This window comes from Trichosurus vulpecula, chromosome 3 (assembly GCF_011100635.1).
Source record: "Trichosurus vulpecula isolate mTriVul1 chromosome 3, mTriVul1.pri, whole genome shotgun sequence".
Classification (NCBI taxonomy): Eukaryota; Metazoa; Chordata; class Mammalia; order Diprotodontia; family Phalangeridae; genus Trichosurus; species Trichosurus vulpecula.
In genome coordinates, this window is record NC_050575.1 from 129,233,724 (window position 1) to 129,249,598 (window position 15,875).

The 15,875-nt window shown below is 36.6% G+C and overlaps 1 protein-coding gene across 1 annotated transcript in view; it reads right to left on the bottom strand.

Moving 5' to 3' along the window:
* SCAI (suppressor of cancer cell invasion) overlaps window positions 1-15,875 on the bottom strand; it is a 67,045-nt gene that overhangs the window by 20,422 nt on the left and 30,748 nt on the right. The window contains exon 12 of the mRNA XM_036749818.1: window positions 14,022-14,103. Within this exon, the coding sequence (XP_036605713.1) occupies window positions 14,022-14,103 (82 nt within the window). The remainder of the gene's footprint in view (window positions 1-14,021; window positions 14,104-15,875) is intronic.

The window sequence follows — 15,875 nt, forward strand, 5'->3', positions numbered from 1 at the left end:
GACGAGTAAATGGGTAAGTGGGGGACGGGGTGTCATGGGGCATGTAAGGAGTAAGAGGACTGGTATCCCTTTAACACCACAATCCCTCTCTAAAAACTCAGGTTGACAATTTTGTGATAAACAAGCAATTAGGGAGGCGCAAGTAATCACTTTATGGATAATGAAGCTGAAGATCAGGGAGGTTAAATTACTTGCGGAAGCTCCCAATTAGTGAGTGACAGAGCTGGAACTCATTATCAGGTTCTCTCACTCCAAAATTTAGAACTCGACTATAATATCATCTTTTCTCTTTGCTATCTGTTAGCACTACATAGGATCATAGAGCTAGAGAAGGAAAGGACCTTACCACCTAGTCCAACTCTCTCTTTTTTAGGGATGAGAAAACTGAGGCCCAGAGAAGTGCCTTGCTCAAAGTCATAGAGTTATTAAGTAGCAAAGCCAGAATTCTAACTTCGATAATCTGACTCAAAATTTATCCCTCTCAGTTACCCTTCAGCAAAAGTAAAGTAGTACTGGAAAGAACAGCCAGCAGGTGGGGCTGTGGAAGTTTCCTTTGAATAAGCTGCTTCAATGGACAGTTCACAATGATGGATGGAGAAGAATCAGGTGACATTAGCTGGGGCAGGTGTGGGATCTGCTTTACCCTGATAGTGACTGGTCAATGTGAGGTCAAGCAAATTCATATTTGATACAGAGCAGTCTGGGCTTCACAAAAACAGGTGGTGAGTAGTTGGTGATGTACCAGGCAAATAGGGCAGAGTCCAATAACAAGAGGAAACAGGCTCACAGAGCAGGGCAGAGGAAGACTAGGCAGATATATCAGAGATTAGTGTTGGGAGTTTTAAGGCTGGGGGTGAATAGATCTAAAAGTAGGCTAAGAAAAAATACTTGGGTATTTCGTAGTCTTGCATCAGAGCTTTGAAATCAAGTGCTGAAGGACCACCAAAGATCATTTTGTTTTGGTAAAAGTAGGTTATCTTAGCCTTAAAGGGAGATCTTCAGATTCTAAGTCACAGAGTGGGGAACGTAGGTATGTGGGGGGTGAGATTCCCTAGGTCTTTTCCATCCCTAATGAAATTCAAGGGCTGCCCAAGATCCACATGCTGTACTGAGAATTTGAGTGGAAAACAAAAATGCTCTAAATTTAATTAGTCCCTGTAGATTAGGTCTAGGGGTTCAGGAACTTGGGTATTACCCTGGCCCCTTATACTGACCCAAGCAACAAGGGCATCCCTTCCATGTTCTTCTCTTAATCTGAGATTAGTTTGATGGATTAATTTTCAGCTTCTAACTCTATAAAATTCTTACCCATGTCTGTATGCAAATCCTCCACAGAAGATCCAACTAAAGCTCACTAGTGACTCTGACTTTGATTCTTTTAATATTTAGTAAATAATACTTGCAGACTTCACTTACTATGTCACTCTCACTCCATAACTAGCTCAACTTCTTTTCTAGTTATATATGTCCTTGATGATGCCTCTTATACCATGTCAGAGATTCTCAGAGGAGGAAGAGACCTCAGAGGTTCCCAGCTACATCTATAACTAACAGAAATGCACTCTACAACACAGGTTTCAAAATGCACTCAGGAGTGAGTCCACATCAGATTAAAATGTAATTAGGAAATGTTTAACAAAATAAATAAAAATATAACACAACACAGATGATGCTCATTTGTGGTTTTCTAAGTTAACATGAGGCCCGCAGCAATCTACTTCTATATGAGTTTGACACCACTGCTCTAAAAATATTCAATATCAATAAAAGATAGTGGTTAGTGACTCCCTGATGAGAGGTGCTCTGTCAACCTAGCTAAACAAGAGAGAGGTCTATTAACTTCCTGAGGCCTTTACTCAGGATATGAATGAGAATATTCTCCAAAGTGCCAAACCTGCTAACATGTGAGGACAAACTGTATAACCAGAAGGAAGAAAACTAGGTTGCCAGGGAAGGAAAGAAACAAGCATTAATTAAGTACTTACCATGTGTCAAGCACTGTGCTAAGCACTTTAAAATTATTATGTCATTTGGTTCTCACTAGGAGACAGATATTATTATTATTTTACTATTATTATTTACAGTAGAGGAAACTGAGGCAGGTAGTAATTAAGTGACTTGCCCAGGGTCACATTGCTAGTAAATGTCTGAGGTAGGATTTGAACTGAGATGGTCCTGACCCCTGACCCAGAACTCATAAGCTATCTAGCTTATTATTAAGCCCCAGGGAAGAAGAAAACTTGAATACCTCTGGGCCACAATGGTGCTTCCAATCTAAGTTAAATGATTTAGAGGAAAAAGGGAGATAGGGAATGTTAACCACTAGCTAAGAAGATGATATCGGAAGAGGATTTGGATTTTTGGAGCACGACTTAGGAACAATAAGCTTTTAGCAAGGGAGAGAGTACACCTAATGAGGACTAATAAAAACATATTTGCCTGAATGCTTGTGAGAAAGCAGTAAGACCCTGTCCTCAGATGTCTAGTTACAAAGGATGGGTAATAAACAGAGTGAATTAGACATAAGAAAGGGAAGTTTACCTCGAAGTAAACAATGAGAATTGGTAGGATGGGGATTATAACGTGGTACTAAGAATAGATTTTCTAAATGGTAAAGTAGTATTACATATTTATATTATGTTAAGAAATACAGGTACATGATAGGAGAATCATTTGAGTAAGGATCAAGAAAATTAAAAAAAAAACATGAGTTATACTGTCATAAGAGAATATTACTAATGACTTGGAAAGAAGGAATCACCTGAGGACCTTAGGAATCAGATCATAACCTTGAAGGGAGAGTTACAATAGATAACTGTATGTTGAGAGTCAATAGAATTTGAATGTCGAAAAATCTCCACAGACAATGGATATATCGAATAAGAGGACATTAATATAGACAATAGCAAAGGTCCACATTTTGGTTAAAAAATTAATATGACAAGTACAGGATGAGGGAAATATGACTAGATAACATTTCCTATGAAAAAGGTCTAGGAGTTTTTGTGAACTTCAAGCACAACATGGCTCAACAGTGTGACATGGCAGTCAAAAAAGCTAATTCTATACTAGGCAGTATTAATAAATGAATAGTATCCAGAACAAGGAAAGTAATAGTTCCATTATACTCTTCCCTAATCAACCTATGTTTGCAGAAACCTTATGGGCACAATATTTTAGAAAAGAAGTAGGCAAGTTGGAGACTGTTCAGAAGACTGCAACCAGGATGGTGAGAGGAACATCCTGTCTTATGAGGATAGGCTAAAGAAAATGAGCACATTTAGTTTGGAGAAAAAACAAACTAAAAGTGGACACAAACACTACATTCAAGTATTTCAAGACCTATCATTTTCTAAGTGGCGTTAGATTGTTCTTCTTGGACGGAGGGGTCAGAACTATTAGTAATGAATGGAAGCTACAGACAGGCAGATTTTGGCTCGATTAAGGAAAAACTGTAGAGCTGTCCCAAAAGAGTTCATGATCATTTATTGGAGGTCACAGGTGCTAAAAGCAGAAAGGACTTCAGATATCATCTAGTTTAACCTATCCCTGACCAAGAATCTCTTCTACAAAATCTCTGTGGTCACCCAGTGTCTACTTGAAGATCTCAAGAGGCAGCTCATCCTTCTTCTGGATAGCTTTAATTAGTGAAAAGTTTCATGGAGCTAAAATCTGATATTCCACAACTTCTAACCATTGTTCCTAGTTCTATTCTGGAGCCAAACAGAATATATCAAATCTTTCTTCCATGTGTATGACAGCCTTTCAAATACATGAATACAAGTATTTCATGTCACCCCATGCTATTACCTTCCCCCTACACACAGTACCTCCTACTTTCCAGGCCTACCACACTTAATTATTTCACTCGAGCCTTTGTGACATGATCCCTAGCTTCTTCACCAACAAATCACCCTTCACTGGACAAGCTCCAGCTTATCAGTGTCCTATATGGAGCATGTAAGATATGGTAGAGAACAGCAGGACTAGTGCTCCCTTAATTCTGAACACTAGGATCCAAAAATTACATTCGATTTTTTTTAGTAGCCATGTCATTCTGTCAACTCATAATGAATTCCCAGTCCTCTGCTACACCTAGATCTCTTTTCATACAAACTGTCCAGCCATAACTTCCTATGCTATACTTGTAGAGGTGAGTCTCTGAAACAAAATGAAATAAAATCCCAACCCTCTCTATTGTCCATAAATATTTCTGAAAGCTCCTTCTAGGTTTTTACTTTGCTGACGCTCTTCTAATGGGCCTATGCCACTTCCTCATACTTATTCTCGGTTATATAGCCCTCCTTCTATCTTCTGCATGTGGAGTTTGAAGTTCCAACACATCAGAAAAGTCTATTTAGTTACAGTGACCACAATGTTATTTTAGGATTATTCATCTTGATCATTTTTGGATTTTTTTCGGTTTCACTTTTGAGACATTTTCTTCAGGCATCTTCACTTTGAGAGTCTCTGGCAAGGGGATCAGACTCAAGTATTCTTCGAACCTTTGGATATCTATTAGTTTGGTTATTTTTAAAGCACAGGGCTTGTGACTAATTATGCCAAGCAATTGTTTCCTCATCTATTAAAATAATGTTCAAGATTCCAAGGAGTCCCAATCATTTTCACTTTACTAACTCATTCTACCTTGTGGATCAGAATGAACTACAGAGAAGCAGTTTCAGTCACTGCTTTCTCTACCATCTATGAGCTGAAACTGCCATGAAAAACAAGCCAGGAATCTACAAGATGCATTGCTTTGAAACAAATTGAGACAACTGGCAGATGCCTGTAGATTCCAACTCATCCACTGCCAATGTATCTTGCCTCTCTAACATTTAGATCTTTTTAAGAGGAAAGTTTTTGTCCATAAGGTCCTCCTCTGGCAACGTACCCAAAGGAAAGAAAACTCAAATTGCTTCTTCTCATCCATAAGCATGTTAGCATTTTTCCATACCACTGTCTGAAAGTACACTTTTTGATAGTTTAAAGAATACAATTCAAGCAAATCAACTCATAGAATATGAAAATTATATTCTTAATCTAAATGGCTTCTGAGGTCCTTTCCAACTGGAGGGCAAGTCAGCAAAGAACCTTAAAAAGGAGTGGTCAGGGAGGCAATGCTATGTTCCAGAGAGAACAATGTCATCAAAGACAAGGAAGAGTATCTAGGATGAAGGAGTGGTGGTTGGCAAGCTTCAATGACATCAAGTAGGAGTAGGGATGAGAAAAAGCCATTGATTTAGCCATTAAGGAATTATTGTCAGCCTTGAGAGCATTTTTAATTGTGAGGTAAAGTCAGACTGCAAGGGAGTGAGAAGTGAGGGTTGGTAAAAAATTGGAAGAAGTATAGAAGATTCTTTGTCAGAGTTTGGCCAAAAACGGATGGAAACACAGGATGATAACTTGGTATCACCGGGTCAAGTGAAGGTGTTTTAAGGATGAGACATGTTCGTAACCAGTAGGGATAGAGACAGAACAGAAAAAGGAAGGAAGGGAATAGTACATGGGCCAAAAGCTCTTAGGAAACAGGACAAATAATTAAGAACACAAAGATATGCTGACCTTGCAGAGGTCAGAAGGGCTATCTCTTTCTTAAAATGGTAGAAAAGCCACTTGATTAGGGCTCTCTACCCCCCCGGGTCCCGTGATGACTACAATGGGGCTATAGTTTCACAGCAGAACACTCCAAAAACAGAGAACTTGAATGGAAGTGGTTCCTTGGGCCAAAGTGAACTCACAGTACCCCAAAATGAAGTACCCAGAAGACAGCCCAGATACGCAGCAAGCATTCAGCTCCTAATCAATCCGAGACTAATCAACCAGAAGCCCAGCACCAAAGGTAACTAATTTAAATTATAGTTAACTAATTAATTAACTCATGTAGTTAATGTATATAACTCAAATTAATTAACTAATGTAACTAAATGTAACTAATATTATCTCTAGAAGGTACTTGTTCTAATACACATAAGTAGCACAAGGCAGCCAGGTGGCCCAATGCATATAGCCCTGGGCCTCGAGTCAGGAAGATGTAAGTTGAAATCTGTCCTCAGATGCTGCTAACTGTATGATCCTGAGCAAGTCACTTAGCTTCTGTTGAACTCAGTTTCTTCAACTGTAAAATGGGAAGAATAACAGCACCCACCTCACAGAGTTGTGAGGATCAAATGAGATATCTGTGAAGCAATGAGCACAGTGCCTGGCACACAGTTGGCACTATATAAATGGTTATTCCACTTCCTTCCTTTTTAGATTTTATGATATCCAAAAAGTAGTCATCCAAGTTCTATAAGAAGACTTCCAGGGAAGGAGAACCCCTCTGTGGCAAGAGCAAAAAACACATCTGAACCCTTCCCCCTATGCAAATTAGGCTGGTTTTTCCTCAAAAGTACTGAGACATTCTTTGAGACTAAGCTGGTTCAGGGGACTAAGGGTTATTGATGTTGCTGCCTCACTGCTTGAGTAAAAAGCAACCATAAGCAGCTGAAAGAGTGCCTGGAGACATCAATCATAGATGGTGACGGGTGATGCAAAGTAAGTAAACCTTTCTGTTAACTGTTGGATGATTTATGAATGCCTCGTTTTGTTCCAATACTGAGTTAGGCACAACCACAATAGTATGACGCTGCAAAGCAGCCCATTCTACTTTTGGACAGATCCACAATACATTCTTTACTTCAAGATCACTAAAGACTAATCATAAGTACATTATCGCTGTCTCTTATGGACAACTGGGGTTTCAATATATTTCAATACATTTGATGTTCAAACAAAAAAAATTATCTTCTAGCAATTAAAAATTTTATAAACATTTTAAATGTTCAGAACTGAAACACCACTAAGGGAATACTTTACAGAGCTAGAAAAGAATAACAAAAGGATCATCTGGGAAAAAAAAAAATGAGGTGTCTAGAATTTCAATGGAGACAAGGGGGAAACAGCACTCCTAAGCCTCCATTACAAAGCAGTGATCATAAAAAAAACTTTAATGGTTAAAAAAGAAAAGTGGAAGAGTAGAACAAGTAGGAAAGCAGAACAAAATAGATAAGGAAGAATCAGAAACAACTGACCTCAATAATCCCACTGGGTTACAAATTAAATTATTTGGGGAAGAACTCCCTACTTGCCAACAAGTGATGGGAAAACTGGAAAGAGTTTAGCAAAAATTAGGTTTAGAACAATCAGGCTTCCACTGCACTCCCTAGCCAGTAGCTCCAAACCATGCCATTTCCACTCCAGTCATCATCCCCACATCTTCCCCAGTGGAATCATGGACTATGCTTCTGGAACCAACCTGGGCTCTGATAGACAATCTTTCACTTTAGCTTCCCCAGAACCTGACTTCCTCCTTACTTCCTGGCCACCAGCTCCAGAGCATGCTTCCCTTTAAATGTTTTCCTCTATTAGAATGTAAGATACTTGAAGAAAGGGACTATCTTGCTTTTTGGTTTGTGTCTCCAGTGCTTAACACAGGACCTGGAACACTATAAACTCTTAATTAATGCTTATGCCATATGCTATAGTAAGCTTAAAATGGGTATGTGACCTGATTATTAAGATCACATCATAGCAAAATTAGAAGAGAACCAGATCCAGTACTAGTTACAGTTGTGGCTAGTAGGCAAATTCATCACCAAAAAAGAAATAAAGGAGATTAAAAAAGATTAAACAGATAAGTTATCTGAAGTTAAAAAGCTTTCAAAAAATTAAATAGGATAAAAAGAAAAACCATTAATTGGGGAAAAATGTTTGCATCAATTATCTCTAATAAGGGTTCAATATCCAAGATATATAGGCAACCAACAGAAATTAGAAGAACAAAAGCCATTTCCCAACAGACAAGTGGTCAAAAGAACAGAACAAACAGTTCTCAAATGAAGAATTGCAAATTACTAACAACCATATGAAAGAAGGCTCCCAGTTACTAATAACGAGCAAAATACAAGTCAAAACAACCCTGAGGTTTAACTTCGCACACAGAAAATGAGCAAAGATGATAAGAGTTGAGAATACTAAGGTACCTAGGTGTCACAGTAGATAGAATACTCGATCTGGTTATTAGGAAGGCCTGAGTTCAAATTCTACCTCACAAACTCACTAACTGATATGACTCTGGGCAAGTCACTTCACCTCTGTCTTCCTAAATTTCATCATCTGTATAATGGGGACAATAAAAGGCCATATCTCCCAGAGCTTTTGTGAGGATAAAATTAGATAATATTTGTCAAGTACTTTGCAAACTTTAAAGTGCTTATATAAATGCTTCTTCTCCTTTGTCTTCTTTTAATTATTATTGTTGATATTAAATGTCGGAAGAGACACAGGAAAGCATTCTTGGTAGGGCTGTGAATTAATATAGACCCGATGTAGAAAATAATTTGGAATTATACTAAGTGACTTAAAGGTCCATTCTCTTCAACTTAGAGATCCTACTTCTGAACATTTACCCCAAGGATGTCAAATGCTGAAAGAAAAGTTCCATATATGCCAAAGTATTTAAGGCAGCACTATTTTTGTCATCATTGTTTTGGTGCTAGGGGAGCTAGGTGGCACAGTGGATAGAGTGCCGGGCTGCAGTCGGGAAGACTCATCTTCCTGTGTTCAAATCTGGCACTGGATACTTACTAGGTACCATACCCTAGGCAAGTCTTACTCTAGGCAAGACTTACTCTAGGCAAGTCATTTAATCCCGTGTTTCCTCAGTTTCCTAATTTGTAAAATGAGCTAAAGAAGGAAATGGGAAACCGCTCCAGTATCTTTGCCAAGAAAACATCAAATGTGGTCATGAAGAATTGGACATGACTGAAAAATGACTGAATACTTTTTTTTATGGTAGCAAAGAATTAGAAACAAATTAGACATCCATCAATTTGAGGAACAGTCAAAAAAATTCAATACATGAATGTAATGGTGATGTAAGACATTAAAATGATAAATACAGAAAAGCAAGGGATCATTTAGTGAATAAATGCAAAATGAAATAAGAAAATCAGGAAAATAACATGCACAATGACTTCAACAATGTAAACAGAAACAAAAACGAATCAAATGAAACTCAATGCTGTGAATTATAATAACCAAGCTTGGCCCTCCAAAAGAGTGCCTTATTGTTTCTGCAAGGGAGGAAGGAAGAGAGCTTGGGTACAGAACTACCAAAGTTCGGTAGGACTTGAATGTTAGATATTTGTGCTGAACTACTTCGCCCACCACCCTTTACATAATGTGAAAGCAGAAAGCAGGTCACATAAAAACAAAAGAAATAGGTTAAATTTTAAACGACTTATAACTATATAACACGTAAGTACCTTGATCTGAAACAGATGCATGATAAAACTCATAAATTTAACAATAAATAGAAAAACTTCTATGCAATAAAACTGAAAGCTTATAATGACAATAAGATCATCATTTCCTGAATCTAGCATAACGGGGTAACTATTTTTCATACTGTATTAAGAGTTGGTTTGAGTGATCTTCTGCTTTAGAGTAAAAAACAATGGCATAGAGAAATAATGACACATTTTCACAAGTATGGAAATGTGTGTTATTTCTTTTGGGGTATATGTCTGTCAACCTTCATGTGTGTCCTGCAGGTGGCAATATCATGAAGTGAAAACAAGGAAAACTTTTAACACATGCTTTTAAAACAAGAATGGCTTCCATTTTAGAATCTGCTCATTTGAATGGGCAATACATTTTAAAACATTTTTGGGTAAAAAAATGTGCTGAGAGAAGATAAAGATTAACCACTGTCTAATTGCACATTTCCAAAAACAAAAAATATCAGAAAGAGATGGGGGACAGCTTTTCTACTTTATTTTCTCACCAAATTACTAGGGAAGTACCACAAACATACATCACTGTACATAAGAACATGCTTTTGCTTTAAGTCATGTATATTAAGATCTACTCTGCTTAGACTGTTGTCAATTAATGGCATACTTTGTGTTAAAGCATAACACTGGGTGAATGGATCTGTTCCTTTTTTTCCTCACCTATAGCCTCTCAAAAAGATGAGAAGAAACTAGTATTCATTTAAAAAAAAAGGACCAGGTGTGTCTGTACTATGTCAGTTAACCTGGTTCACATAAACCAAAGAGAAAACAATATAAATCACATTCAAACCCAAACTCCTACATAATAATTTATAACACTCACAGAAAACTAATTCAGCATAGGGACAGAAGAGGGCAGAATGGAATTTTTAAAATTACATTTAATAAAAGTGCTATAGACTATACTCAACTCCTGTTCCCCCCTCCCCAAAAGAAACACCAACAAAATAATATTCAGGGAAAGGACAGCATATAGTTGCATTATTTGGTACTAATCTAATTCAATTTATAAGTTCTAGTGGATTCTAATTAACTAATTTGCTTTCCATAAATTAAATGTTAAAATGTTTGAATGGCTTGGTCTAATTAACCTAATATAGATGCCAAAGTTTAATAGAGACTCATGAAATGGAACACGTTATTACAAAATAGTAGCAAAGAGACTATTAATGCAACAGAAATAAGAAAGTATCATAAAAGATTAAAAGTAGCACAAACATCCATGTGGGCACACAAAAATGAGTGAAAAGGTAATAGTTTAAATAAAAAGTTGCTTTGTGTTGAAACAAGCTAAAAACCAATAAGGTCTAAGTAATTTATTTAAATTATCTATATTTTACATGTTATATGCAGATAGAAGGAGAGAAAAGGAAAAAAAATTCAAAATTCATTTCATGGGGAAAGTAAAAAAGGCTAATAATGCAAAGGGTTGACCACTGCAGGAGGCTCCTACTTGGAACAGAACACTACAATGGAGTAAGGGTTTGTTTCAACGTTTAAATGTTATGTTCCCTTCAGTAGAACAGTGAAAGCCTATGTAGACCAAGACATTTTCCTCAGAGAGCAAGAAAGTAGCTGACACACAGATTTACAGGCAAAGTGATTGGCATTTATGAAATATTAGTAGGGTTTTATTGTCACGAGAAGTTGATTGTCAAAAATAATTCTCCAAAAATCTTATTGACAAGTAAGAGTTGGTGATATCCTAAAGTGGTAGCCTCCCAATGACATTTCCTGAATACTAATTTTCTCCATACTGGGTGCCTACCTCCAGAACTTCCTTCTTGATGTTTGCTATATATCTGACTTTGGTCAAGTCATTCAACCGTCTAGGCCCCAGTTCATTCATTTGTAAAATGAGAAGGTTGAATTAGGTGGCCTTCAAGGTCCCTCCCAGCTCAGAACTTTGATCCTATGAGTCCCAAAGCCATCTCTACATAAGCTGTGTTGCTGTGACACAATGGGATAATGCATCAACATCTGCTGCATATTTCAATCTTCTTAAATCACCTCTTGCCATTAAAAGTTTTAACTTTTTAGTAGTTTTCCTGAAAATCAGAAATTATGAACAGGCTGCAGCTGTCTGCCATGATGAGCCAAATGCTTTAAAAACGAGGCTCTGTGGATAATTATGTCAATTTTGACAAAGATGCAAATCACTTCTTGGCAAGGATCCATCTTTCTCATTATACTTCAATTCTTCAAAGGGATTTCTTCTTTCAAAAGGAAAGAAAGGAGACAGACAAAACAAAAAAACCCCATCACAGAATAGCTCAGAACATTTCACCCTTACTCCCATTATTTACCACTACTACAAATGGTATAACTTAAACATGTAACTAACTACTACCCAATGAGAAAGATGAGAATAGCAGGATAGAAAATGTCCAATGTTAAGGTCATAGAATTTCATGCTATCTCCCTTTCTGAACTGAGTTTTAGTCTTAAAATTGGAAAAGACGTTAAGACATAATCTGAGTCAATTTTCCACCCAATTAGGGACTATACTCTACAAAATTCCTGACACATCATCATTCAGCATTTGCTTAAATACATCTAGTGTTGGATAACTCCCCACTTCAACTAAAGTCCCTAAGTTTTGAGTGCTTTTTTTTAACGAACTGCTTGCTGTCAAGTCATGTCTCCCCCAAACTGTATCTTAGTTTATTTTTTAACTTGCATGAAGGACATCTTTCCCATTCTTCTTTGTATATGGAAATGTTAATGCTTGTTATTATTTAAGTTTTAATAGAGAAAAGTTTTTAAATAAAATACTGGAGATATAGATTCCCATTAGCTGAAGCTAATACAACAGATCACTAGTACTACTACTCTTCATAATAATGTCTAGCATTTCTATAACACTTAATGTTTACAAAGTGCTTTACATATATATTTTATTTGGTCCTCACAACAACCCCATAAAGTTGGTACTATTATCATCCCTACTTCACAGACGAGAAAACTGAAGCTGAGAAGTTCAATGACTTGCCTAGGTCATTTAGCTAGTAGCTGAGACAGGATTTGAACTCAGGTGTTGCTGACTCACAAAGTCCAACACTACAACACCTAGCTGGATTAAAAACAAACAAAATACAGGAATTTCTGTACATTAGAAGAACATTTTTCAACTTGTGCAAGGCATGTTCTATTTTTTTTTTAATTATACAACGTCAACTCATTCTTTTGTTTTGTTTGAGGTAAGCGCCCAGCCATTTTTTTCTACCCTTTAAAGAATAAAACCCTGAGTAATTACAACTCCAACCTGAAAACAAGCAAACATACGGATACAGTTAACTTTCTGTCCTAGCAAATGAAAGGCCTGAAATTTAATTAACAGAATGCAGTATCACGGCATGTACTAACAACTGCTTGGCATAAAATCACCACTAAAATTCAGAGTTCAATCCTAAAAGGTAAAACTCAACATAGAAACCAGATGGGAAACATGTATTTAAGGTCAGATCTCTTGGTCACCACATGTCCCCACTGCTCTCTAGAAATAAATCTGCAAATTTAAGTTCCTCTGATCTGGTCATAAATATGAGAATACACAAGAGAAAGTAGGTGAATGTGGCAGCTCTGCATACCCTGCATATTTTTGAGCATAATGTTCACTAATGAAATAATTCCACACAGATGTAGTAGACTCCAGAGTTTTTGTTGGAATTTTTCTGGGAATTACCTAGTTTGAATCATAGTAATTATTGAGTTAAGAAATGTTCAACTGCTACAAAAAATATTTTATTTATTTAAAAAGCTAAAACTTTACTTTCACAATGTATAACAAAAGATCTTATTTTAGTATCCTATACTATAACTTTCCTCTATTTTTGTAATAGTTTTCAAATTGATTCATGGTTCACAACCACTTCAGGTCCATTATTTCATTTGATCTTCACAACCATAGGAGGAAGGCAGGCCAAACATTAATATCCTGTTTCATAGATAAGGAACCTAAACCTCAAAGAAGTTAAATGATTATCCTAGGACATATGACCAATAGGCTCACAGAATCTAGAAATGGAAAGAAATGAAAAAGACTGCCCAGTCCAACTTCCTCATTTTGTACATGATGATGGCAGTAGACTTTGAGTCAAAACCTTTGGTTTTGGTCTGGGCCAAAGGTTTTGACTCAAAGTTTGCTGCCATCATCATCCCACTATCAAAACTGAAAAAACCTTAATGGTATACATATCTATAGTTATCCATCAGTATGCCAGGACAATAATTTTAATATGTTTTATGGCAAAAATATAGCACAGCAAGTTCACTCAAAAACTAAAAGTAACTTGGTGTACAGGGGTAAAAGAAAATTTTGAAAAGTGAGAAAAAAAGAAAAAGTTCTTCACAATACCCCCACCTCCACAAAAGCAGACATCCTAGGGTATATAACATAAATAAACCTCCCACCAGAGATCTTGGAAATCTTGATTTTTTTTTCTGCAGGATTTATTACTTTCCACTGAGCGTCCATTCATGCAGTTTTCTTCTTGTTTCTATTCATAGCACCAGATCCTTACTAGCATGCACAACCTCAAAAGAAAAGAAAGACTAAATACAAACTGTGTAAAAGAAATAAAATAAAATAAAGCAAGACACAAAACACACAGTAAAAAGAAGGGAGTCCTGGGACTAGTATCTTATGACTAACATGCTATCACTAGCTCTTGCTGGACTCACCTTATACGCAACACTATTCGACGAGTCCACAATGATAAACAGAGGTTTTCTGGTGAAAGGATAGAGATCTCCAGGATGAAGGCTAGGAAGAGAAATAAAGAACTCAGTAAGCCCAACCATCCAAGTCAAATATTTCAGGGCTTGTTCTCTTTTTTCCCCCAGATAACTCTTCTTTTTTTTTTTTTTAGTTAATACATAAGGAAAAGAATTGTTAAATTTTTGTTAGTTTTTATTTTTATTTATATTTTGACTTCCACATTTTTTCTCTCCCTAACCACCTCCTCTGCCCACCAAGAAAGAAATATGATAACCATGTCATGTTAAACATTTCTGCATTAGCCATGGGGGAGGGGGAAGAGGGGAGGGAAGCAAGAAAAATAAAGAGAAAAAAAATGTTTCAAACTGTACTATAGTCCATCAGTTCTCTACCTGGAGGTGGATAGCAATTTATATCATGAGTCCTTTGGAGTTGTGGTAGATCACTGTATTGATCAGAATTACTAAGTTTTTTACAGTTGATTTTCCTTATGATATTGCAGTCACTGTGTAGACTATTCTCTTGGTTCTGCTCACTTCACTATGCATCAGTTCTAACAAATCTTTCCAAGTATCTCTGAAAACATTCCCATCATCATTTTTTACACCACAATAGTATTCCATCACCATCATATACTATAACTTGTTCATCATTTCACCAATTAACGGGCATCCCCTCAGTTTCCAATTCTTTGCCACCAGAAAAAGAGCTGCTATAAATATTTTTGTACACGTGGGTCCTTTCCCCCATTTTATGATCTCTTTAGGATACAGACCTACAAGTGGTATTGCTGGATCAAAGGATATGCACAGTTTTATCACCCTTTAAGCATAGTTACAAATTGTTCTCCTAAACAGGTAGACTAGATCACAGCTTCACCAGCAGTGTGTCAATGTACCTTTTTTCCCACATGCCCTTCAACATTTGTAATTTTCCTTTTATGTCATGTTAGCCAACCTGGTGGGTGTGAGGTGGTACTTCAGAACTGTTTTAATTTATATTTCTCTAATTATTAGTGATTTAGAGCATTTTTTCATGACTATTAATAGCTTTGATTTCTTCCTCTGAAAACTGCCTGTTCATATCCTTTGACCACTTATTAACTGTGGAATGGCTCCTATTTTTATAAATTTGTCTCAATTGTCTATATACCTGAGAAATGAGACCTTCATCAAAGAAACTTGCTGCAATTTGTTCCCCAGTTTCCTATTTTTCTTCTAATTTTGACTACATTGGCTTTGTGCAAAAAATTGTTAATTTTATGTAATCGAAATTATCCATTTTACCTTTTGTAAACCTCTCTATCTCTTGTCTGGTCATGAATTCTTCCCCATCCATAGATTTGACAGGTAATTTATTCCATGTTTCACTAACTTGTTTATATCACCCTTTATGTCTAAATTGTGTACCCATTTTAAGCTTATCTTGGTACATAATGTGAGATGTTGGTCTATGCCTGGTTTCTGCCAGACTGCTTTTCAGTTTTCCCAGTAGGTTTTGTCAAATATCAAGTTCTCACCTCAATAGCTGAAATCTTTGGGTTTATCAAACACTAGGCTACTGTGCTCATTTGTTTCTAAATATCATGTGCTTGGTCTATTCCATTGATCAACCTCTGTTTCTTGCCCAGTACCAAACTGTTCTGACAATCATAGCTTTGTAATACAGTTTGAGATGTGGTACCGCTAGGCCCCCTTCCTTCACTTTTTTTTTTCATTGATTCTCCTTGATTTTCTTGACCTTTTGTTTCTCTAGATGAGTTTTGTTATAATTTTTCTAGTTCTGCAAGTAATTCTTTGGCAGTTTGATAGGAAAAA